Genomic DNA, 27,519 nt, shown 5'->3' on the forward strand with positions numbered 1-27,519 from the left:
TAAAGGACATGTTCAGGGTGGGTAACCATGGTAGTTCGATTACCAGGACAAATTATGAAAACGAAATATACAGACTTTAATTAGAATGTGAAACTAAATATCTAGAAGCATCTCCATTGGTTATTTTTGTGACAGAATACTATATGAAATGAAATAAATAATGCCAGGGAAATGGTAGATGCACTGAGAATAGTGGTGTTAGCTAAATGGCAAAATTCAGGAAACTTAAAAGTTATACTTCAAGAGTTAAGGTACATAATACTGTTTAAAAATATAAAGTCACCAGAAAGACACACCACAGCAATTGATTTTAATGGATCTCAAACGTTTTTTTAAATCTAAACCCTTAATGATCTCAATGCAAAATGTCCATACATTAAATAAACAATTCTAGTTAGCAAATATGCCTTGCAATGCTATGCTAAGTCACTTCAGTCGTGTCCGACTCTGTGTGACCCCATAGACGGCAGCCCACCAGGCTCCCCCGTCCCTGAGATTCTCCAGGCAAGAACACTGGAGTGGGTTGCCATTTCATTCTCCAATGCATGAAAGTGAAAAGAGAAAGTGAAATCGTTCAGTCATGTCCGACTCTTAGCAACCCCCAAGGACTGCAGCCTACCAGGCTCCTCCTTCCATGGGATTTTCCAGGCAAGAGTACTGGAGTGGGGTGCCATTGCCTTCTCCAAAATATGCCTTAGAGATTTATAAAAATATTTATATATATACAGCCATTATGTTTTCAGACAGTAAGAAGAAAATTGCTATTCAACTATTTTTCTCTAATCAAGAAGGTGTAATTTATGCACAAAGCTAAATACTCAATATAAAATAAGGTTTTACCAGATTAGAGGATGGCAAGAAGTGTTCAAATTGTCTTGAAATATTATATATTTTCAAAAGCTAATCTTAAGAATGAAGTAAAACATGAATGATGTGCTTTATGCATCTAGCTTTTCACAGTAACCGCAGTTTAAATTGTTTAAAGTAGCATGTGTGCATGCTCAGTTGCTTCAGTTGTGTCTGAACCTATGGGTTGTAGCCCATCAGGCTCTTTTGTCCATTGGATTTTCCAGGAAAGAATACTGGATTGGGTTGCCATGCTCTCCTCCAGGGGATCTTCCCAACTCAGGGCTCGAACCCGCATCTCCTGGGTGTTGTGCACTGCAGGCAAATTCTTTTACCCACTGAGCCATCCTGGAAGCCCTGTTTAAAATAGCAGGTATAATAAATACTGTTGCTTATTGTGTTAACTTTCAGATAGATGCAGGTGCTAACTGCTAACATATCAAAAATATGTACAGAATTGTTTCAATAATTGTATTTGAAGAAGAGATGAGAAGGAAATGGATCACTGTTAAAATCAACTGTTATGTGTCCCAGGTAACAAACTTGATAAATATTTATAATCTTTTCAACAAATCACACATTTAAGTTGAAAGGAAAACAGCAAAAATGAAATAGGCATATGGATATATGATTCTTCAAGTTAGCCTTAAAATTCAAATAAAATATGGAACATGTCCTGGGCATGCAGCCTTCTTTGGGATATATTTTTAGCTCTATTTACAAATGAAAAAACTGATAGATTGAAAAGTTGACTCATTCACCCAGCTCTGCCACCTGGTTGCTAAGTTTCAGAGTCAACCTTTGAACCTAGGTCTCTGCCCCTAATGTCATGCTCTTTCTATTGCTCATGACTATTACAGTAGACCACTAAAAAAGATGACTCTAGACCTCCTGGCTTACCGCTGACTGTGCATCTGGACTCCTGCAATGGATTCTTAATCTGCCTCCTCCCTTCCTCCTGGGCCACCAGTGCACTTGTCCAATTCCCTCAATATCCATTAGTTCAAGGCCACACACTTAAGTATTCAACTTTCCCTTCTGTGCCCTTGAAGGAGTCTACTCCATCCAGGTTATTTCTCGCCCACACATGGAACCTTTATTCAGGCTCCAGACATTTCTTCTACCTGAAAAGAATGCCAGCTGACTCTGTCCTCCCATAGCCATTCAAACCACAGACTGCATGGAAATTGCCTCTCTCCTGGTTCACTTTCTTCCTGGAACCCTGAACAATTAGCTACAGTGTATACCTCCTGATCCCTGCTCTGAACTACAGTAGCGCTTCCAAGCTGAATCATTTTTAAGCAGCAGCTGGTCATGTGTCTGATTTTCTCAGCAGGGTATTATAAGTTCCTTTCCAGGTCCAAGCCAGTGAATCGTTCGTGTTCTTGTATTTTACAGCAACCAGCACATCAGAGACTTCATAAGTGTGTATGGATTTATGGACTGCTGTCTTTCTGGGGAAGAGAGAGAAAGGGAAGAAGGATAATTACTCTCTGGTCATTTCTCAGGAGTACACAAAGGCATGAGGAGGGCAAATAAGATGTCCTTGGTAGAGATTTCAAAAACATTTCAAAAATATTTCAAAAAGAACCCACAGAACATTATGTATCATGTTTAGGTTTTTGGACTCGCCTGACATGGTATAGGGCGGAGTTTTCCAAAGTGTGCTTCAAGACATGATAGTTTTTGCATTCCAAGATCAAATCCATTTAAACAATACTTATTAAATGACATTAAACCCATTCTTTACTCAGCGGTAAAGAATCTGCCTGAAATACAGGAGCCACAGGAGGCCATGAGTTTCATCCCTGGGTCAGGAAGACCCCCCAGAAGAGGGCATGGTAATCCATTCTAGTATTCTTGCCTGGAGAATCCCATGGACAGAGCATCCTGGCAGCCTGCAGGCAACAGGGTTGCTAAGAGTCAGACACAACTGAAGCGACTTAGTACTTGCACAGCACTTTTGCTATAGAGCTTTTCGCTTTTGATAGGTTCATGTCCATTAAGATCACTACATGTATTGTATGACATTCTGCAACTTTGCTTGCCCACAGAATTCTCTTAGTAAGGAGACTCTTATAGGAATTCTGTTGTCGTTGTTAAAGAGTATCAGACAGACAGTTTGAAAGCAAGAGGTGGAGCATAAGCGGTAGAGCTAGAATACAGCTAGAGAGACATACCCAGGACATTATCACAGCTTAAATTCTACTTGGAAAGAAAGTCTTACTTTTTACAAAGTATGTCTGGTGACGGTGGTTTAGTTGCTAAGTCGTGTCCAATTCTTGCAACCCCATGGACTGTAGCCTGCCAGGCTCCTCTGTCCATGGAATTCTCCAGGTGAAAACACCAGAGTGGGTTGCCATTTCCTTCTCCAACAAAGTATGCCTGCTGCTGCTGCTGCTGCTAAGTCGCTTCAGTCGTGTCCGACTCTACTTACTGATTTTTTACCCACAAATACATGTTGAGTGCCTGTAAATGTTAGGATCCGTTCTAGATGCTTGTAGAAAAGCCTAGAAGCACATGTAAAAATGATATAAGCACTGTCATAGAGGCAAAGTTCAGCAAATTGTATCCAGGTGGAAGGATTGGCTAAAAAGGGCAGTCTTAGAAAAAGCGAAAGTAAAAGTGGTAGTCACTCAGTCGTCTCCAACTCTTTGTGACCCCATGGACTATAGCCTACCAGGCTCCTTTATCCATGGAATTCTCCAGACAAGGATACTGGAGTGGGTTGCCTTTCTCTTCTCCAGGGAATCTTCCATACCCAGGGATCAAACCCAGGTCTCTTGCATTGCAGGCAGATTCTTTATCATCTTAGCCATGAGGGAAGCCTAGTCTTAGATGGGATGGTAAATAAAAGGAGCTGGAATGGTATGATAAAACCCACTGAAAAAAAGCCTTCTGTGGACTCAAGAAGTATGACATTCATAGACGAAGAAGCAGGGAGTTTATGCAGCTGAATTTTGAGTGAGGCACTGACATGTTAAAAACAGAACTTAAGATTATTCTAACTTTATAAACAGGACTTGTGAGAAAGACTGAACCCAAGAAGATCCAATAGTCAGCTGTTACTCAAATCTAAAAATAAATAGATGAGGATTTGACTGAAAGTGGCGAGATGGCAGTTGTTGAAATTAAGAAGAAATTGGTAAATCAATTGGCAAAGTATTAGATGGGAATATCGTTGGGACAGGGGTAGAGGGTGTAACTATACAGCAGAGAAAGCAAAATTTTCTACTTATCAATAACTTTATTTCTCAAAATATCTTAATTTCAAACAGAAAGCATCCATACCTGGTGTTCATTGAATCTAAACTCATAGAGTTCCAGAATCATGGTATTGGATGGGACCTTTGAAGACATCTGGTGAATTCTGAAATGCCCTCTATAGTATAATTCCTGACCCACCCAGGTTAATCAATCATGAACAACCTAAAAACTGACATCCCACCCAAATAAAATAGTGTCAGAAGTTATAAAGTAAATAAATATTAGAGCTGGGTAGGCAGAAGAGATCACCTAAACAAATCCTTACTTGCTGTAAGGAATGCTTTGTGTAGGAACTGACAGAGATAAAGATTCAAAGACTGTGTCATCCCTGAAGGTTGACTGTAGGTGAGGGAAACACATACGTCTCCTATAGGCCCTCTTCCCAAGAGAATCAAAATGACTCCTAAGGTTGTAACAGAAATACTCCTTCATCATTGGACTGTGAGTTTCTTGAAACCCAAAGTTATTTCTTTCCATTTGGTGTACTCAGCACCTGGCACATAGCAGGTGTTCAGTATATATTTATTCCAATGCAAACAAAATACATAGTTCTAATAGTTTTTTTCCAGCTTTTTGGAAAAATATTTATTGTTATTTTATTGAAACAAATACAAAGACAAAAGCTTCCTCACTAGCATTTCTGGTCTTTGTTGTTGAAATATGAATTAAGAATGAAAATCATCTCACCCCAAACTCATGGATGTCTTTGGTCTGTTTTGAATGTCAATGGCCATGTCTTGATACTCTCCTTGGAAATTCTACTTTTGCTTTGCTCTTGAGAGTTTCTCTCCCTACCTTCCTGGCAGTTTCCCCTCCCATTCTGGGCCTCCTAACTGGTCTTGTCTTTGTCCAGTGCTCCTTTCGTGCTATTCCCAGAGTAATCTTTCTCAAAAACAGATCTGACCCAGGGACATCCTCACTTAGATTTTTAATGGCTCCTTCAGAAAAAAAACTATAAAGTCTCAGAATAGTACAGTAAATCCCCCATGAATACTTCTCCACTATACCTTTGTCCATTACTGGACCCAAACTTTGCATCTGTATCTGCTTCTACCAACTTGAATGGCCTGTATTCTCCAGCTGGCAATGGCACATGTTTATCTCAGGTGTCACCTCCCATTCTTCACTTGGTTAGTTCTTCAGTTCATCCCTGAAGACTCAGGGCTGAATTCCCTCTTTCAGAAAACTCTCCCAGAACTTTCCTAGGCAGTGGTAGGTGGCACCTTCCCTGATGCCTTCTGTGCCAAGTGCTGACACTGCATCTGTACACACTGCCTGGTTTGGTGGAAACTTAGATCATTGCCTTTGCCTTTGGACTATGAGCTTCTTGAAACCCAAAGTTACTTCTTTCCATTTGGTGTACTCAGCACCTGGCACATAGCAGGTATTCAATATATGTTTATTCAAATGAAAAGAAAATTACTATAATTCAGTGCAGTTCAGCGCTCAGTCATGTCCAACTCTTTGTGACCCCATGAACCGCAGCACGCCAGGCCTCCCTGTCCATCACCAACTCCTGGAGTTCACTCAAACTCATGTGCATCGAGTCGGTGATGCCATCCAGCCATCTCATCCTCGTCGTCCCCTTCTCCTCCTGCCCCCAATTCCTCCCAGCATCAAGGTCTTTTCCAATGAGTCAACTCTTCGCGTGAGGTGGCCAAAGTATTGGAGTTTCAGCCTCAGATCAGTCCTTCCAATGAACACCCAGGACTGATCTCCTTTAGGATGGACTGGTTGGATCTCCTTGCAGTCCAAGGAAGTCGCAAGAGTCTTCTCCAACACTGCAGTTCAAAAGCATCAATTCTTCAGTGCTCAGCTTTCTTCACAGTCCAACTCTCACATCCATACATGACCACTGGAAAAACCATAGCCTTGACTAGACGGACAAAGTAATGTCTCTGCTTTTTAGTACCACATAAACTCATTGAGAGGACATGGGAACTGTGAACTACCTTGTTCATTGCTGCATCTCCGTCATTCAGTGTAGTGCCTGGCAAGAATCTAGTAGGTCAGCAACACAAGGTTATTTAACTCACGGTCTCTCACTTAAACTAAAATAATCTACAAGGTTCTTGTTATTATCCCCAATTTTCAGGTGAGGAAATTAAGGTCCAAGAAAGATTAGGTGATATGCCGGGGATTATGGCTTGTGTGTAGTGGAATGGAGATGAGAACCACCTCCTGCTTTTCAGTGTCCATCAAGGAGTGATATTACTTATAGAGGTACACGTGGCACATAAAGTCCCTAATCCACATTCTGATTAAACTTGGTTCGAACTCTAGTTTCTTGGACAAAATTTCTTCCTGCTCTTACACAGAATTTCAAAAGCTTCCTCTTCTTTCTCTGTCTCTCCTCTCTGGTGTCAGCTCAGGCTGACATTTCAGTTTGAGCAAATCTGGCCTCTAGGCTCAGATTAAACAAAACAAAACAAGAAGACTCTTTATCTCAGCATTTTGTACCTTCAGTAACTTTATTAAAGTTTCAGGGGAGTGGAAGATTTATAGTGTGAAATTATCCTGTAGACCAAGCTGACTTCTTTCTGTTACACACACACACACACACACACACACTCACTCACTCACTCCCAAGGGAGCATATTCTCCGCCTTTCCTATGTGGAAGAGAACACAGGAAATTTATCTGTGGAAGAGACCACAGATTAGTTCCACCCAAACCAGTGCACCTTAAAGTCTCATCTTCTATACTATTTTCTGCGACCTTGTCAAACATTATTTTGCCCTCTCCTTGAAAGAAATTCTGGATACAGTTATGATGAATACAATATGATGACGATTCCAGAAGACTAGTTTTTAAGAGCAGAAAGTCTACTCCCTCACAAGTCCCATTAGGCAATTCTTCTATTCATGCCCGACACATCATGAGAGCACATGCTTATGTCAAATTTTAATACTGAGATTGTCTTTAGTAAGAACAACCATCAGAGAAGCAAATAGTCTGTGAGTTATTAATTTTATTTCTACTGGTAACATGGCTGACGATCATGGTCTGACTGATTTCAGCCTAGCCTCCCTGAATCCCATTTATTGCAGAGTCCTAGAATTTTCCATCTCAATAAAATCAGATCGCCTATCACACAGTACTCTGAATCACTCAGTGGCTCCTCTTTCTGAAAATTCCATCCAAAGCTCCTACTTACACATGCCTGACAAGACTTCCACGACCAGTGTCTGTGGATTTCTGCAAGGCCCTATTTATGGGAATTCCTTTCACTACATATACACATATACACACATCTTTTGAACTCAGGCCCATAATGTTTTCCCTTAAAAATTCTTCCCACTCCCTTCACTTACCTCCCGTTTCATTCTTTAGTACTCAGCCTTCTCCCACTCCACTCTGATTTAAATTACCTTCTGTTATTCTCCCATCGCCTACATGCTTCCCTCTTTCAAAATGCTTTCTACAATATAGTATGCCAAAACCATCTCTACCCCTGGACTTTAAGCTTTCCTGGGATAAGGGGCACATTCTTTTATTCATCTCACTTTTGCAGACTCTAATAGTGACACATATTTGGTGCTAAATAAATGTTTGTTGAATTACTGATGGTACAGTGATGGTACTCAGTCATGTCCGACTCTTTGCAGCCCCACGGACTGGAGCCTGCTAGGTTCTTTGGTCCATGGAATTTTCCAATAGAGAGGGTTGCCATTTCCTACTCCAGCGGATCTTCCTGACCCAGGGATCGAACCCACATCTCTTGGTCTCCTGCATTGGCAGGTGGATTCTTGACCATTAGCACCACTGTACTAGAAGTCAACAAAACCCAAGCTTATATTTATTTCATTAAAAAAAATTCTACTAGAGCCTTAGGTAGACCAAGGGAAAAAAATCATAGATAGTGGGAAGATAGGGGAAAAAACTCACAAAATTATGTATACCTTTTCCTTAGAGGTTTTTTTGAAGTACTAAGTGAAATTTTATATTTTTCATAAGATTTCAAAGCAAGAACTTGATGCCAGAAATACACTTGGAAATGAGAACAGCTTGCCACTGGCAAGCTTTGCTTAAACCTGTTACATGTACACATTGAAAGTGAATCCAACTCCTTCATGTATTTCCCATCAGATAAAATGTATAGACAGAAAAAAGAAATCAGCAAAAGTTAGAGCTAAACTGAGCCAATCTTTTACTGTATCAAATTCAGGGAGTGACTTGCTTGGAGTAATACATGGTAAAATGGAAATCATATTTCTCTAGTTCTACCTACTTTAGACACTATCAACTCCATCCTTAGGAACAAAGAGGGAATTTGGGTGGGAATTAAGAAAGGGGAAGCTGGAATTGCTTAAAATGTTATGTATTTAATTATTAATATTTGTTCTTCAGAGCTGTTTAGTGAAGGGCTTTTTTTTATCTTTAAGAAAAATACGAATCAGCTGTTACAGTTTATATTTTTTTAATTAAGGGTAAGCAAATGGTGTCCAAAGTAACGGATTTTTTTTTTTTTTGACTTGTTCTCTTCATTTACACCAATAAGCCTATCTAGGAGTTATGACAAATTTATGCAGACCTTTAATCAGTCAAGAGTTGGCAGAGAAACTGACATCCGCAGAGTCACACAGTACGTAGAATGGATCCTTTTACCTCAATGGTCAATATCCCTGTGACTTGTGGGTAAAAGTAAGTGACTGAACATGTCACAGGAAAACGACCTCAACCTCCAGCTCACCGCTGTGGCTCTGAGGCAATTACTTTTTTTTTAATCCTTTTCAAAAGGAAGCTGCTGCTTCAGCATCTTCTCCTGGAGCTCCTGGCACTGGTTCAGGCTGTGTGTCAGGGGAACCCTTGATCGCATCACAGTGACGGAAGCCAAGTGCTGGCCTGCAAGAATTGAGGACTGTTTGTTCACAGAAGATCCTGAACAGAAACACGGGTGTCACATAGTTCAAGGGAGCCTTGAAGGAAACCGATGCTGCCGTAGGAGGGGACTTCCAAAGGCTCAAGTTATTTCTCAGTTGCTGTTCCAGAGCCCTTGCCTGGCTTTTGTGGAATCTGGCCAAGAGTTGTTGCTTAGGCAGTTTCTCCCTGTAGGTCCTTCACTTAGACTTTAGACAGGGAAATAAGAGTTTTCATATATTTTCAAGTAGTGCCACGGTGATGGCTACTCTCTGGGGAGAGAAGTATTTTATTAATGAATGCAGTGTGTGTTCTTGGTAAAACCCCACATTAAACTAGCTCACACTGTTTTCATCCTGAGAGCTATTGGTGACGTTTAGGTGTGTTGGTTGGTGACTCAGTTTCCTGGAGGATAGCAGGAAACTCCACATTGAGGCTTTTTTAGTGGGGATGAGAAGGTCAGTTACTCAATGTCTTACAACACTTGGGGTTAAAATTCCTAAAAGTTCAGCTTTAACACTGATCCTGAGCAACTCTGGCTAGCCATATTGCCTATAAACCTAGGAATTTGGGAAAAGTAGTATTCTCAGCTCTATGCTAATATCAACAGTAATTCTTCTTGTTTTAACAGTAATTTTTTATTTGAGCAACAATTTTATAGAACAAACTGTTTTTTTGTTGTTAGTCATTATTTTCTTAATTGGTATATAGATGTGCTCTGGTCATTTTTTTTTTCTTATTTCATTCTCCAGATTTACACAGTTCATGCAAAGGTAGTTAGAACTGAAAATACGTACACAGACCACATTTTTATTGTGCTCAAATGCAGATTGTCAGAGGGGCTAATCTATGATTGGGACATAAAGTAGGTCTTCTGAAACAAGCTGTCCCTCTTGTCACTGTACTGCCTTCTTAAGAGTAAGTCTGGTATTTGAGTGCATAATGTCTTAACGCATGGAAACTTTGGTGAATTACTTTTCTACTCTTAGGATTAAAAATTGAACACTAAAGTGTAACACATGGAACCACATCCCGCTAGGTCAAAGGCCTATATTCTGAGAAGTTGGTGATGATGGGAAGCGAGATGGGGAGGTCCCCTGGGGCTCAGACTTTGGAAAAGTTGGAAAGCAGGGGAGAGAAACACAACACAAAGGTCTTTGAGGTGGGCAGAGGGGATTCCTGGCTTCCGGATATAATCAGTGACTGGAAAGATGGCTGTGAACAAATCCTAGACACAATGGTTATGCATCTTTAACGCACTGGATGTGCTAACTGTGGATGGCCCAAATCAACTGAAATAAGTTAATTTCCTCTTAAAATTCCTACATCCGTATTTTATACCTTAGAGGAAAGAAAAATCCAAAATAAAACCACATAGTGCATGTACTACCATCAGAACTAGGTTATGCTATAGTTACATATGGAAGATATTAAGTAAAATGAAAATGTGTTATGGTCATAGGTTTAATGATTGCTTGTGATCTTTAGGGTATGGGATTACAAGGAACTTTCTGCATTCCATCTTTGTGTAATGTTTCAGACTTTATAACAAACATGTTATATTTTTATATACTTTAATCAAGGAAAGGCTGTACAGATAAAATACTCTATGCTTGTGATTTAAGATTGTCTTTAAGGTTTTTCCTTTTGTTGGGGGAAAAGCTCCAATCTTACACTTTAATTCACCTGGCAAGGTTAGGTAGGTGTTGGTTCACCTAAAGAAATATTTACAGAGATTGGTGCAGAAAAAAAAATTTTTTTAAGTGGAATAAAGAGGCAGTTTTTAACCTAGAGTTCTCAAAGTGAATAGCCAACAGTTCAAGAATCCTTGATAACAATTAGCCACATGGCCCATGTAACAAATACTTTGAAAGTTATTTTAACTTTTAAAAATTTTATCTAAAAACCTATCTGGAAAATCTCAGGAGCCTGAGATTCAGTCCATGACATTTTTTGTTGTGCCACTGACCAAATTTCAAGGCAAATGGAGTCCAAACTTCAAGGGCAGAATTTCTTCTCCTCCAATACCTGTAGATCTGAAGACCAAGAAAAATGATTACATCAACTGCATGTAAGCTTTTCAGATTATGCTTTCTAACTGACAATAACAGAAGTTTCATAAGATGGACTCTTCCTGGGAGTCTGAACGTTTTCCTGCTCTGAAAGGTTTGCTTATCTGCAAGCTAATAGAGTGAAGTTCTCTGCAATTGATCTCTTACGGTAGAGCTCCCCCAGGGTCAGTTTTTGTGAATAGAACCTGCTTCCATACGATGTCTTTGAATGTAGTCTTTTCTCAAGTTTGTACTTTATTCTGTGCATGGTAGGTAGAAACACTCTTTCAGACTCTTCCCCTTGGCATCGCAATACCACCCTCGTCCCTGATTTGCAGTTCGTTTGACGAAGAAAGCAACATAGGCATAAATTGCCTATGCCCGTAAGCATACATTGTAAATTGCCCAAAAGGCGTGGTGCATTCACACTGCCGTTGAAGATAACTCAGACAATTCTGAATGTGAAAATACAGCATATTGTCAGATCTGTGAATTCTAAGGAGTGCTGGCTCATAACATTGTATGTTTTTATGTCCACCCCAAAATTTAGACGTAAGGGCTGGGTTGGGAACTCAGCCTGGTCTAAATACAAATACTTCTAATTCCCACAACCACCCTGTCCTCTTCAAGTAGGTAAATCCTAAACTCTCAGAAACCCTAAAATCCAAACCCACGGAAACTGATTGCGCGCGTCCTAAATAACCCAGCTTGTGGGACCCGTCGGGTTCTCCGGGGAAAACTTGCAGGATGGTGGAGACGCGGAGGTTAGGGGCGACCCGGACGGGCTGAGCTCGGCTGGGCGTGCGGGGTCCCCGCGGGCCAGGTGCGCGGCCGCGCGCGCGCGGGCGCGACCCTAGGCGGCGGGCGAGCTGGTGGCGGGTTCTCCACGCCGGGTTTTCCGCCACTCCCGTCGCACGGGTCCCCGGCAGCCCCACGGAAACACACGCTCACGCCCGCTCCTCGGAGCGAGCAGCGCGGGACCGCGCGGGGTGATGCGGCGGCGAAGCGGCGGGGCGACAAGGGGCCCGGGCGGGCCGTGGCCCCGGGCGATCTAGGCGTGGAGTCGAGGAGGGGCCGGGCTGCGCCGAGGGCCGTGGGGGGCGCGAGGTGGAGTGTTCCCGGAAAGCTGCGGCGATGGAGCCGCGCTGCGCCCGCCGCCGGAGGAGTTGAGAAAGAAAACAGGAAACGTGGTGGCCGCGCAGCCGGCCGCGGCTGATTCATTCGCTTTGAGAGAAGGCTCGGCAGGAGGGGCGGGCGCGGGGCCGCGGCTCGGGGCCGGTCGCCGCGCAGATCGCGCCGGGGACCAGACGCTCCCTCCGCTGGGCGGGCTCCTGGGCGCGCGCGCCACCCCCCTTCGCCATCCTCCGGCACCAGGACTTTTTCAAAGTCGCGTCGTGGGGGTTCTGGTCCATGTAAAAGTTGGCTTGGCGCACTTGGCGCGCCCTCCCAGGACGCCGAACGGAGACGCCAAGCTGGAGAGGGCGTGCGTACCCGAGGCCCGCCGCCCCGCTAGCAGAGCCCCGGCCCCCCTCGCGGTGCCCGGCTCGGCAATATGAAGAAGCAGCCCTCATGTGCGGGCACCGGGCATCCGAGCATGGCGGGGTACGGCAGGATGGCTCCCTTTGAACTCGCCGGCGGCCCCGTGAAGCGCTTGAGAACTGAGTCCCCCTTTCCCTATCTCTTCGCAGAGGAGGCCTACCAGAAACTGGCCAGCGAGACCCTGGAGGAGCTGGACTGGTGTCTGGACCAGCTAGAGACCCTACAGACCAGGCACTCCGTCAGTGAGATGGCCTCCAATAAGGTAAGCCCCGGCTCGGTTCTCACCGAGTCCCCTAGGCTGCTGATTCCCACGCTGGTGAAGCCACCAGTCCCCGTGGCCCCGGGAAATATACAGAGGTTTGTCACACACACACTGCATTTTGGCTCCTTTGGAAGAAGATTTCTGGTGCTGTCTGTGCCCTCCCTCTCTCATCCATTCACTCTGGAGAAATTAAACGTTTTACAAAAGCAACTTTGATATAGTTTTGATTGCAATACCCGCAAGACACAGCGCTCACGTGTGTGTGTGTGTGTGTGTGTGTGTGTGTGTGTGTGTGTTTGGAGGGGTACTTCTAGGTGACACTTTGCCCTTGCAGCAGAAACGAAATCCTGTCTACTGGCAATCCATGTTTTAGGGTATTCTTCGGATTCTCAGTGGGAAGTAAGAGTTGCTGGAGGTCAGTGCAATACCTTGAATGTCACCACCTACCGCACTCCCACTCAGAAGAGTTCAGTGAACTTGGAACCTTAACCCACATTTATCTAAGTGTCAGAGTCAGGGTACCCTGTAAGAACTGAGCCTTTGTAGTTTCGCTTGGCCGTATGTGTCCACAGGGGACGTCAAAGTTAAGGTTATGGTCACTGTCATTGTTACTGTAGATCTTGGAGGGAGAGTCCAGTTTTCTGAGGTTATTTACAGAGATGATTCAATGGGGGCATTTGTGCCATATGTGTCAAGGTGCTGGTCTTGGTGGATGGTGGAGTTCAGGGGGCTGAGAAGCAACCTTCCACCTGCTACAGCCTTAAATCAAGGTACAGTGTTGTCCATTTTGGTGTATTTTTTTTTGGAGTTCCTATTATTATTTTTTTTAAATCTTTAGTTATGTAAGGAAATAATTGGGATTATCTATGTTTTTAATGATTGTTTGGCTCAGGGGCTGGGAGGCATGGGCCTGTTGGATGCAGATGCCTGAAGGATTTAGCCAGTAAGGACTAATAACTTCATGTGGCAATTAATAACAGTTGCCCCTTAAAAATATTTAAATATTTTGGCCCACCTATTTGCAAGGTCAGGAAAGTTATGCCATTTTACTGCTTATCTACTTGCACATATTTTTCGAAGAGCTATGCTTTTTTTTTTCTAGTTGACTATAGTTTTCATCCCACCTGTTTTTCTCTCATGCAGTTTAAAAAACTATAGCGTATCACCTGCTTGATTGTCTTATCTCTTGACAGCGCTTACATAGACAGCAGGATTTTTAACTGAAAGTTTAGCTTCAGATAAACAAAATAAAAAGGACTCCCCAGTCACTATCTATAGGCACTAACTTACCCGTAAGCACACTGACCTACCCATAAGCACACCAATGATCAAATCTGTATCTTTTTTTTTTTTTTGGTCATTTAAGCCTCATTTCTAAATTTGGTGTGATTCCTCATCAAAATGACAGGTTATTACTCTTACTCTCTGCCTTGGCATCAGGGGCCATTGTTCTCATCTAGCTAATAAATTCTTAGTTCATTGATTCATTTTATAATATATAGGTTGTTCTTTCATAATTTGGTTCATAATGGCAGTTGACATATGCTAAGGATCTCGTGTCCTGAAGGCTGAATGGGACCATTGTGTAATGGGCCTGAGTTCTTATTCTCTTGCCTGGTTAATTCTGTATAGTGAAAGGAGAAGTCAGAAGACACCAAAAGATGCTCAAGCCTTTGCTTATATTTTCAAGATGATTTGACTGTGCTTTTTCAGCACAATGAACCTCAGCAGCTGTAATTACTTTCCCCCAAAATCTATACTCTTAATGATGAGACCTCTGTTTGAATTTAAAAATGAACATGAAATCTAATCATGTAAGTGACTTCAGTTGACAAGTAATTAATTTATCTGTACTTTAAAATGAAAAAGTAAAATTTGAGGTCAAAATGATTTTTTTTTTTTCTTTTAAAGGCACCAAGTAAGGCAAGGATTTTTTTCTTTTCTCTTTTTTTTTTATTGTGAAGGCCCCTCAAGTAGACTTTGAGTTAATTTACAGATTTAATGTAGGAGGTGAACTTATTTCAAAATGCAGTCATTCTAGCTGTGTTTAAGTCTTGTGTTGACATGATCCTTATTTTTAACATTAAAAAAATTCAACTCAGCTGAAGCTGTTGATTAAACTTTTCATGTCTAAGCCATTCATCTTTTTTTTTTTTTCCTTAACTCATTCATTTCTAAATAAGTGCTAAGCTCCTGTGACTTTTTATAGATGAAAACGGATTAGCATAGAAAGAAAAAGCTCTTGGTAAAGGTTGTAAAGTTATCCTTCAGCCTGGTAACAAGGGCACGAATAAGTCACATCCACATGAGCTGTAAACTGAGTTGGAGCAGCTGATCTAAAGGTCCCCAGGAGTGATACCAAGTCTAAGTCTGAACTGGAAATGTGACAACTTGTGTCACACGTCCACTAGGTTGTCGAGTATCTCTTGAGTGTGAATGAATAAGTCTGAAACATTGCTTTCGGTTACTAGTCTTATTATCATCCTTTCTTTCTACATGTACTTATTTGAACCAACCAGTGTTGTCTTTGAAAAGTCATAATATTTTTCTTTGTTTTCTTCTCTTTTTGAAGCTTTAAAAAAAGTGCCCTAATTGATTAAAATAACACAATAAAATACTAGTAAGAAATCACGATTTTTAAGTGATTATTTGGAGAAAATATTTACTATGAAAGTGGATTTGGGTGTGAGGAAGGAGGAAATTGATTCGTCAGACTCATTTAACAAATTGGGTTAATGGATTCTTATTTAAAAAAATCTGAACAGAAGGAATCTGAACTATTAGCAGTTTTTAAGGGATGCTTCAGAAGCAACTAGATGTATTTCCGGATTGGGATTGTAATGTGTGTAATGCTTATCGATAGTGTTGAGACAGGAAAATTATGGAGTTCTTGGCCAATGCCAAAGTTGGCTGTAATATGTGTAGGATACTTGTACCAAATAGGGGTGAGATACTCCAGATGGCATTTAATTTGAGTGGTTAAATTGACAGCGTTTACTCTCATAAGCACATTAATCTGCCTGAGATTTGTACAGATTTCCTTGAGTTAAGAGAGGTTTTGGTGATGTCTCAAAGCTTTGGTGGCAGACAAATCTGGAAGTTGAATCACAGTTTTATTCCTTACAACCTGAGTTACATTAGAGAAATGACAAACATTTTTAGCTGGTTTCCTTAGCATAAGATGAGCACAATGATACTTGTTTTGAAAGGTCAGAGTTCGAAAAAATATGTATAAAATAGCTAGCTAATAATGTCTGACATGTACTGTACCTGTTGTTATTAGTATTATTGAAGGTTTAGGTTCAACTTGATTCATTGCATACTTGGCTAAATTTTTTTTTTAACCATTCAGTTGTAATCTGTGCTTGGTATTTTAAGTTTCACAGTTTTTATAATCCAGTTCTTAATTTTTATAATCCAGTTCTGTCTATAGCACACATTTCTATATTACAAAAAAGTGTTTATACTTTCTTTAGCATAATATAGGCATAAACATTTTGAAGTTCTAATTAAAAGCTTAATCTTTTCTTAAATTTCAGCTACAGAATTGGAAACAGAAGAGCTAAATATTTTTCCTATTTTATTTGAAAAATGAAAATACAGCACTTATTAATTTTTAGAAAATATTAAACATGATGTGGGATTGGTAGGTATATTTCCATCCTTTGTAAATATTTTGCAAAGCTAAAGTAACTTTTAAGACTTTTTAACAAAGGCGAAATAGTTTCACAGTATTTTTGGTTATCTTTTTCTCATGGAAAGTAAATTGAGGCTGTGAGGAGGGTAGGCCAGGAATCTAAGCATCAAAGGTTACGCTTCGGAACTGTATCCTCTTGTGACCTAACAATGCACATTTCACCAGAACTTCAATGTAAGTGTGGTGATATTTGAAGGGGAAAATAAAATCATCTTAAACGCCCCCCACCCCGACACCACCAAATATATCACTATAAAAATGAATTGGTCCTCTTCTCTAAATTTGGGGCAGTTCTGAGGCTTGGCGTTACTGGAACCTACTTGCTTGAAGCCCGTATACTTCAAGGGGCTTCCCTGGTGGCTCAGTGGTAAAGAATCCACCTGCTAAATGCAGGAGATGTGGACTCCATCCCTGGGTGGGGAACATCCCCTGGAATAAGAAATGGCAACCCACTCCAGTATTTGTGCCTGGAAAATTCCATAAACAGAGGAGCCTGGCAGATTATAATCCATGGGGTCGCAAAGAGTCAGAAAGAAACACACAGAGACACGCACACACACACACACACACACACACACACGCGCACACACACACAATGCTTCAAACTGAAAGTCTGTTTTGAAGTTACGAGTCAGGTGTCCTTCTAAAAGACTTAAGGATTTTTATTGTTGTTGTTCGTTTCAGGCATATGTAGGCCAGCTTTGCAAATGTGGATATGACTTCTTTATGGAATTTATTTTGTCTGGTTTTAACAAAGATCTCTATCATGTTTCTGTTGCCTACAAATTAAATTGCTTTTCTGGGATGCTTTTTCCTAGTATTTTTGCTGTCTACTCCCCCTGCTGATTTTTAATAGTCAATGCATATGTAACATATACTATAGCTTTCTGTGATTGCTGATGTATTTTCTTCTGGCAAAAGTGATGCTGGAATGAATACTATAGAATGTTCACAAGAAATGGCTAAATCTTAAGATTTTTCAGCATTACCTGAGTATAAGATGGCTCAGGAAAGATATAAATGCTTAATTTTGTTGAGAAGAAAGCAAAAAGTTGGAAAAGGCATTTTAATTTTGTGAAGAGCAAAGAGCAAATAACAGTAATTTTCTTTAAAATATTAAAAACTTATTGACATAGTCATGTAAGAGTTAAGAGTTAATCAACATACTTAAAGGAAAACTCTAAATTTTTAGAAAAGAAAATATCATTCATAAATAAAGATACTCAACTTACTGATGCTTTAAGTTTGCTCACTGCTTTTCCATCTACTTTATAAAAGTAGATTTGGCCAAGATTTATGTAGTTTACATATAGAGCCTTAAAGTTAACATGAAGAATTGGAAGTGGTTGTTTTATGATCACTGTTTAAAAAAATACTTTATTTGCTTTTAAGTAATAATAGAAAGAAGGGAAGTGCTTTTTACCAGATATTTTTATGTTTAATTAAATAGTAAAGCCCTTAATTTTAACCCCTTAACTTTAACTTTAAAGCAGTAAGGATTACTGTAAATCTTAATTTATCTCTTTTGTCATCAACTTGGCTCCTATATTGGTATTTAATGGCAGTAAGCTTAATATCCTTAAAATAATTAATTATCAAAAACTTTTAATTTTGTGACTTAATAAAGTAGTTGTTCCTTGAGAATTGCTTTCGGTCATTAAACTTTTGATTTAATTATAGGATAGTGGTAACTTCTGTCTCAGAGTGTTATGAACCATGTCCTTTTTCTTTTTTTTTTTAATTTCAAAATGTAAGGCTTGGCCAAAATAAAATAGTACTTTTCCCAATATATGAATAGTTTAAGCATGTTGAAGAAGGTTGCATGCTCAGTTGTGTCCAGCTCTTTGCAACCCCATGCCCGCCAGCTTCCCCTGTCCGTGGGATTTCCCAGGCAAGAATTCTGGAGTGGGTTGCAGGAATCAAACCCACATCTCTTGTGCCACCTGGGAAGTCCAGATTAAGCACATTTGCCCCTAAATAGCAAGGATAATAATGTTTTTACTCAATTTTAAAAGATTCTGGTGATATTGACAGGAATAGCTGTCTCTGTGACTATGTGATAATCATAGATTGTAGCTATTCCTTAAGATACACATAATTATGGCAGATATGAAACACCGATAATGATTTCCACTAAATCCATACAATATTATATAAAATATGATTTTCTCTTTTTCCAGAAAGAGATCAATACTTTAAAACTGCAGATAGCTCGGCTTTATTTTGTGACAGCATAGCTTTCTCTACCGGGTTGTAATACTGTGCCTGACTAGTGGTGATAGTCGAATTGACACTATCAGTCTGAGATCTTTCTGGGAAGTAGAGAGAGGGGTAGCCTTGCCTGCATTTTGATACTCACATTAGTTTTAAAAGACATTTTAAGAAAGCATTTTCTTTTGTTTACTCTAACAAGGATTGAGATGAGTAGTGAGCCTTCGTATTTGCTTAAAACAAACATTTCTGCTTTGTTCATTGTGAAATTAGTTAAATTAGATTACCAACTGCAATAGTGTTAACTTTATTATCCTTTACACTTAGGAAAATACTTCATCTTTAGTGAAGTATTTTGTTGTTGTTATTATTAATGTCCTGGGATTTTTGTTCTTATTTTGCTCTACTTTATGTGTGATGAGGATGAATGGCACTTACACTTCTCCTGAGTTATACACCAGTGCTTATGGCAACTTTGTAGAGTAGAAAGGACATAGATGTTTTTTGCCAGGCAGGCTTGGTTTCAGATTCCAGCTCTGCTGCATTCTACCTAGTATTTTGAGCAACATGCCTCGCTTCTCTGAATTTCAATTTCTTCATTTCTAAATGGATATAATAAAAGGGGAAAATAAAATTGAAAGAGTGTTAAGACCATCAGATATATAGAAAATTCAGTTTGGTGAATACTGTATATTGGGTGCTCAATAAATTACATGTAATTTATTCTATCCCTCAACTGTATTGGAAAGGAGAGATTAAGAAAAGCTATATGTCAAATACTCCTAATATAAGAACATAATATTTCTTAAAAGAAAAATGTGACTTTTGTTCTGTAGTAGATTTGGAGTTAGTGTTCTCAGACTTGCTGTGTACATTCATAACTATGTTATGTTAGGTATGTATGTTATGTATGTTAAATATTTTTATTTAAAGCATTTATTTTTAAAAGGTAAGTGTCCACAAGAGTGCCTCATCTTAAGCAAAGAATTACATAAAATCATGGATTTGATGTTCTAGTTATAATTGTTTTTAATGTACATTGAAATTAATTTGTAACAAAATGAGAAAGTTTCATCCACACTGCATTACAGACAACAGGCATACTTTTGGTTATACTAGTCTAAATTGGCAGTAAACCATTTGGGGAGTTATTTTTGCTTAGAAAGATATGTCTGTTTTAAACAACCTTGGTTTTTCTTCTCTGTCATTAATGAGATCTCCCCACTAGAGGAGAAAATGCCAGATTTCAGACAGAATGGTCTCTGGATTTAGAGCACTCTCCCATAGTCAGATTGCCATGGTTAGATTCAGTCTCTGTCTTTTACTAAATTTAAATGGGACAATTTACCTTTATGATTCAGTTTCCTCATCTGTTAAATAGTTGCTGTGATGATTCCATGAATTGAAAGATGAGAGTTATCTAGACAAGAGTCAGGAACATAGTGGGTGCTTAGTAATGTTGAGTCCTTTATATCCTTCTATAAAGGAATATCATCTATCTTTTCTTCTTTCATGGGGTAAGGGTTAGAGAAGGTGTTTGTTTGTGATCCTGATACTTAAGCTTCCAGTGAGCTTTTGAGAGAGAATGGTAGCCTAATGATGTTGTGAACCACATAGGACTATTGGAATGTTTCATTTGCTCTTCTATCAATTACTTTTCAGTGGAGTTTACCTTCTGTTTCTTTGTGTAATTTTATAGTATAGCCCATCCAAATGGCCTGAGGTTTTATCTCAGAATACCTAAAACTCTAAGCTGTTTTCTAGCAGAAATACCTAAAACAGTGGACAATAGTCCAGTGATTTTTTTTTTTCGTAAATTGATGCACCCTGTCATTCCTCTGAATGAGACTGAAAGTAACCCAGTCACAGAATCCCTTATTTTAATATTTGATGTTAAGAATAATATATTCAGGACATAGCTTTCTAGGGTCTTAGCAACTTAACCATTTAGTGTATGCAAACATTTCCTTGCTCTGTCAGCTGAGAAAGCCTAAAGCAGTGGCACCCCAGGGGCACTGAACACATCTAGCAGCCTCATCTTGGTTTCTAATACCCTTCTCCAGCAGAAGGTAGCAGGACTCTGCGGAGAAGTAGCTGATTCTGGAACTGGCACAGGAAGTCAAGCTGGCGCATGTGTAGTGCCAGAAAATAAGGAGGTACTCAAAGAAGTGTTGATGGGAGCACGACAAAGGGACACAAGAGCTAACTGAAAAAGCTCCCAGTTCCCAGCTGGAATTACTTGATTGAGAAACTGGGATGATAACCCAGGGTATAAAACAAATATCTATGAGTTCATACTGATACAATTTATTGAATAAGTAATTAAATGAGGGAGAAGAGACAAATCCACCATCCAAATAATTTATGTAGATACTCTGCTCTCAAGGAGAAAAAGCATAACTCCTCACTGTGGGCTTAACTGTGGGCTGGGCATACTGACCTCCTTCCAGAAAAGCACAATGTGGAAAAAGGGAACAGCACCTCTACTGTAGAAAAACTTGACAAATACACACTTCCTCACCCAGTGATCAAAGCGGACAGCAGTTCTGATAAGTCAAGTTATAGTTGATGCCCTTAATATGATCTGATGAAAATGGTACTAACATTGGTGTTTCCTACAAAAAATCATATAACCCCACTCTAAACATGAGAAGAACATCAGCTAGTTCTTAGTTGAGGGACAGTCTACAAAATACCTGACCAGTAACTCCTTGAGACTATTTGAAAGTCATCAAAAACAAGGAAAATCTGAGAAACTGTCACAGCCAAAAGGAGCCGAAGGAGACATGATGATTAAATATAATGTGTCCTGGATGGAATCCTGGAACAGAAAGGAATATTCAGTGAAAGCTATGGAAATCTGTGTGCACTTTTATTAATAAAAATGTATCAGTATTGGTTTAGTAATTAGGACAAATGTGCCCTATAGTAAGATATTAGTAATTGGAGAAACTGGGTGTGGGACATATGGGAACTCTCTGTACTTATCTTCACAGTTTTTCTGTAAAAAAGAACTTTTCTGAAATAAAAGAGTTATCAAACAAACTGTCCTGTAGGGTCTATCTGGAATATTAATCTCCTCTATGAAGTCCTTTCCAGAGAAGGCAATGGCACCCTACTCCAGTAGTCTTGCCTGGAAAATCCCATGGATGGAGGAGCCTGGTGGGCTGCAGTCCATGGGGTCGCTAAGAGTTGGACACGACTGAGCGACTTCACTTTCACTTTTCACTTTCATGCATTGGAGAAGGAAATGGCATCCCACTCCAGTGTTCTTGCCTGGAGAATCCCAGGGATGGGGGAGCCTGGTGGGCTGCCGTCTATGGGGTCGCACAGAGTCAGACACGACTGACGCGACTTCACAGCAGCAGCAGCAGCAGCATGAAGTCCTTTCTGTCCTATCTTTCCCCATATCTCCCATCCTGAAAAAAAAAAAAAAAAGTGTTAGTCGCTTAGTTTTGTCCACCTCTTTGCAACCCCATGGACTGTATGTAGCCCGTCAGACTCCTCTGTCCATGGGATTCTCTAGGCAAGAATACTGGGGTAGGTTGCCGTTCCCTTCTCCAGGGGATCCTCACAACCCAGGGGTTGAGCCTGGGTTTCCTGTATTGCAGGAAGATTCTTTACCATCTGAACCACCAAGGAAGCCTATCTCCCATCCCAGCGACTCCTAACTGGGTATAATGTCTTTTCCCTTTGATCTTCTGTGGGACTTTATTTGTAGTTCTGTTAACTCTCTGTACAATAATTCTTCTTTGTTTTCTTTCCATCACATGATACATTAGGTTGTTAGTCTTATTCATTTTCCAGTCCCCACTACATGGGACACAAAACTGTGCTAGACAGATGCTCAGTAAACATTGGGTGAATTGTCTGAATGGTATTCTGGTGGTGATTCTTGAAAGGCACCATTAAATGGTTTTGGTTCTCAGTGCTGTAGGAATCTTCACTAATCAATCTCAAGGACTAAGTTTATTTTTACTCATCTAAGCCCTAAAGCTTTAGACGATAAAAATTCTTCCTTTATTTAGCTTCAGTTTTACTGGTCGTCAGAGTCTTTGCAAGGGAGTTACTGAACACTTACTCAGATAATTGAAGAAATTTATCATAATTTTTCTAATTATCACTTGAGTGGAATTAATAGAAATAAAATGTAAAAATACTCTGTTTCTGCCTTCCACTTAGTGTTTTGATGGTTTTGGTAGTATTTAGCATGGTCAGCATTTCAAAGGATCATAGTTAGTATTATTCATCTCAGACTCAAGCCGTATGTGTTAGAACTAAAAGAGGCAGAAGTGGGGACTTCCCTGGTGGTCCAGTGTCTAGCATTCTCCTCTCCTGGTGCAAGGGGCTCGGGTTTGATTCCTGGTCAGGGAACTGGGTCCTGCATGCTGCAGCTGAGACCCAGCACAGCCAAATAAATATAAAAAATAAAGAAAGGAGGTGAAAGTGATCGTTTGTTTGACTTACCTAATATCAGTTGGGAAACGAGACCCAAACTCGTCCACCTCCTTATGTAGTTCACTGTCGTTTGCAGTTTTGTACGCAGTCTTTATCTCAGCTTGTTTTCATAAATTGCAGGAGGGAGGTACATTTTTTCTTTTCCTTTGAATGTGTTAGTGGAATACAAGCCATGTTTCTGATAAATATATGGCTTCGGTTAACTCTTCAAGTATATAACCAATGAGTTTTCTACCCAGCCACTAGGAGTACTGATGAGTTCTGTATGGCTTTAAGCCCAAACCTAGTGAGTGTCAATGTATTATTTTGTAGTTGGTCATATAAATTCGTAGTGTATGTGTGGCATTGGTTAATGTAAATGCCATTCTCCACTTTGGATTACAGCCTTAGAGTCTGTACAGGATAGTTGATGCCTTGTAGGAAAGTAGTTTTTCTGTTATTGAGAGTCCTGATCATTTCCCAATAAAAAATCTCAGTCCATCATGCTCATCCAAAATTATAGCATAGTTTATAGTGAGTTTAGTCTCATCTCATTTAAATTAAAAGTTGGTATTAATACTCTATGGGTAAAAGCCATACAAGTCATAGTGATGGCCTTAAGCTATTCTCTCTTCTCTGTATCTGTTGTAGCAATAACATTCTTATTATAGGTTTGTTCCCAGTAAAAATGACATATCTGGCTTTGAATATTAGGCTTCCCAGATGGTGCTAGTGGTAAAGAACCTGCCTGCCAGTGCAGGAGACGTGAGAGGTGTGGGTTCAATCCCTAGGTTGGGAAGATCCCCTGGAGGAGAAAACTCCACTCCAGTATCCTTGCCTGGAGAATCCCATGCACAGAGAAGCCAGATGAGCTACAGTCCACGGGGTCACAAAGAGTCGGACACGACTGAAGTGACTTAGCGTGCACGCACATCTGAATTCTGTCCCTGCCAGCCTGAGAAGAAAGGGTGTGCTTGTTGGGTTTTTGCCTGTTGGGGAGTATACTGTGCAGATTTACCCAGGCAGCTGGGAACCCAGGCTGTTGGGTTCCCGGCAGCCTCTCTGGTCTGCTGCACTGTAATCCCCATGGTGGCAGCCTCTGGCGTTTATTGCTGGCAAGCAGTGTGCTTGCAGACATAGGCACCATAATAGGAAACTTCTCAGCCTGTCATAAACAGGCCTGGAGAGTAGCAGGCACAGGCCTGACAGGGATGTGTCCATAGCAACCAGGCAGAGATGAGGCTGATGTCGTGGAGTAAGTCCAGGCTGATGTCTGTCTTCTTCATTTCAAAAACTAACTGGCTGATTTTTAAGGCTGCTTTCCATTGTTGGCATAGCAGTGTTTTGGTCTCTTTGTCTTTGTTTTAGACTGAAATATGAATAAAGACGTCTTAAATGATGCTGTCCAAAATATTTTGAGAGGATATATCAAAGTATTTTCCTTGTGCTAAGTCTCCTAATTCTACCTGATCATTCCAATCCATACACATTAGAAGGAAAGAACAGCTGTTTCATTACAGTGGAAAATTATTTTTTTAAAGAATCATATACAAATAAAATTATTATGTGTATATCTAAAGAATTATAAATTATACTGAACTACACAGAATTACAAAGAAAAGAGCATTTCTTAGTAAGGCGACTTTTCATTGTTTATGCCTTTACATCAAGTTCAAGTTTTAGAAAAATAATATTCTTTGACAAAAAAAGATTCTATTCTATATTTGCTAGGTGTCTTTTTCAAGCTTCAGAAAAATAACTGCAACTTTAACTATAATGCCTTTGTTGCAAGAATTTAGGAATGGGCTTTAATAGTTTTTAATAAAGAGGTGCAAATGCTTTCATGGGTGCTTTAAATATTTGTGTGTCATTTCACTCTTTGTAAGGAACCCTTGTTTAATAAAAGAGGTTCAAGACTGCAAAGGTTGAAAAAAGCTGTAAATTTGTTGAGTATATAAAAATTTAGATAGACTTAAGAGAAAATCTTGAACTTTTATTTATTTTTTTAAGATTAGGTATTGGATAGAAATTTGCCAGCTTGCCCCTTTCCTTTATTTACTTATTTTTTTCAGTTATCACTGGTCCTCTTACACTTTGTTTTGAATATTTAAAATCAGTTTCAATAGTATACTCTGATAAGAGTGAAACTAATTAAAATGATCTTTGATATACATGTTGAATTTCTGCTCTTTGTTTTCTTAATCTTATATTCTCACTATGGTTTCTTAGCTCTCTATAAGGGTAAGTGATAGTTGGGCTTCAAGCAATGTTTTTTACTAGAGGTATTCTTACTTCTTTAATACACATCAGGAAGGATTAGTGTACTTTCTCCTGGAAGATACTGTTTAGGCTTGCTTCTTAATTTTCACGTGCTAGCAAGGTAATGCTCAAAATCCTTCAAGCTAGGCTTCAACAGTATGTGAACCAAGAACTTCCAGATGTACAAGCTGGATTTAGAAAAGGCAGAGGAACCAGAGATCAAATTGGCAACGTCCACTGACTCAGAAAAAGCACGGGAATTCCAGAAAAACATCTACTTGCGTCATTGACTACGCTAAAGCCTTTGACTGTGTGGATCAGAGCAAACTGTGGAAAAGTCTTAAAGAAATGGGAATACCAGATCACCTTATCTGCCTCCTGCGAAACCTGTATGCAGGACAGGAAGCAACAGTTAGAGCCAGACGTGGAACAACAGACCGGTTCAAAACTGGGAAAGGAGTACATCCAAGGCTATATACAGTCACCCTGATTATTTAACTTAAATGCAGAATACATCATGTGAAATGCTGGGCTGGATGAAGCACAAGCTGGAATCAAGATTGCTGGGAGAAATACCAATAACCTCAGATATGCAGATGACACCACCCTTGTGGCAGAAAGTGAAGAGGAACTAAACAGCCTCTTGATGAAGGTAAAAGAGGAAAGAGAAAAAACTGGCTTAAAACTTAACATTCAGAAAACTAAAATCATGGCATCCTGTCCCAGCACTTCATAGCAAATAGATGGGGAAAAAGTGGAAACAGTGACAGATTTTATTGCCTTGGGCTCCAAGGTTACTGAGGACGGTCATTGCAGCCACGAAATTAAGATTCTTGCTCCTTGGAAGAGAAGCTATGACAAACCTAGACAGCATATTAAAAAACAGAAACATCACTTTGCTGACAAAGGTCCATTTAATCAAATCTGTGGTTTTTCCAGTCGTCATGTACAGATGTGACAGTTGGACCATAAAGAAGGCTGAGCCCTGAAGAATTGTTGCTTTTGACCTGTGATGTTGGAGAAGACTCTTGAGAGTCCCTTGGACTGCAGGGAGATCAAACCAGTCAATCCTAAACAAATCAACCCTGAATAGTTATTGGAAGGACTAATGCTGAAGCTGAAGCTCCAATACTTTGGCCACCAGATGCAAAGAGCCGACTCATTGGAAAAAATGCTGATGCCGGGAAAGATTGAGGGCAGGAGGAGAAGGGGACGACAGGATGAGACGGTTGGATGGCTTCGTTGACTCAACGGACATGAGTTTGAGCAAACTCAGGGAATGGTGAAGGACAGGGAAGCCTGGTGTGCTGCAGTTCAGAGTCTCAGACTCAGACATGACTGAGCTACTGAATGACAACAACAATTTATTTTTTCTAGGTGTGTTAGAGAGCAGGAAAATGATAAAGGGTATATAGTCGAAGAGCCAAAAAAGAAGCGTCGTTACATCATTACAGACTGAATATTCAGTCCCTAAAGGAGAGGAATTTGTTCTCTCCAACGAAGAATTCAATGGAAGAATTACTTCAGCCTTATTTTCAAACATTTTGATATTATCCATTTGCTGTGTTTGGTACATATAAATAGTCTTTGATTACACTGATCAGGAAACATCAGTATGTGCCTTATTACCTGATGTAAGACATGATCCTGATGTTGACTTGTCCATCAAACCTTACATTTCTAACTTAGTCCCAGAAATAGTACCCTATGTGTCAAAATAATTTGTCCCATTTTTAAAGATGAAAAACTGATGCTCAGTTAAACTTGTCCAAGATCCATATGCTACTTCATAGATGTAAAGATAATTTTTTCTAAGAATATAACATCTGGGGAAAAGGCTGGGAGATAGGAAAACAACATTTGTTCTCAAGCTGCCTTTTCAAAGTATGTACTAATAACTTTACTTATTTAGTGAGCACTCAATTCCAAAACAGCAAGAGCCGTTTTAGCAAAATACCATCCCCAGACGGGAATGCTGTTGTACAGCTGATTCCGGTTTTCTTTTTCTGTGTCCTGTTGGGACAGGTGTGGAAAGGACCTTCTTAGCTCCTATCCTAAGAAGAGTATGATGGTGGGATGGCTGGCTTTTA

At 40.0% G+C, this 27,519-nt stretch overlaps 1 protein-coding gene across 23 annotated transcripts in view; it reads left to right on the forward strand.

Annotated features, from left to right (window-relative positions):
• PDE4D (phosphodiesterase 4D) overlaps positions 1-27,519 on the forward strand; it is a 1,602,952-nt gene that overhangs the window by 1,532,881 nt on the left and 42,552 nt on the right. For 21 of the 23 annotated variants that reach the window (XM_070774938.1, XM_070774943.1, XM_070774935.1 and 18 more), the window contains one exon: positions 12,713-12,825. In XM_070774938.1, the coding sequence (XP_070631039.1) occupies positions 12,713-12,825 (113 nt within the window). Of the gene's footprint in view, positions 1-12,308; positions 12,627-12,712; positions 12,826-13,102; positions 13,596-27,519 lie in introns of those variants that run through there. The other 2 variants (XM_019982755.2, XM_019982756.2) reach the window with 2 other exon arrangements.

The sequence above is a fragment of the Bos indicus genome, chromosome 20, assembly GCF_029378745.1.
Source record: "Bos indicus isolate NIAB-ARS_2022 breed Sahiwal x Tharparkar chromosome 20, NIAB-ARS_B.indTharparkar_mat_pri_1.0, whole genome shotgun sequence".
Classification (NCBI taxonomy): Eukaryota; Metazoa; Chordata; class Mammalia; order Artiodactyla; family Bovidae; genus Bos; species Bos indicus.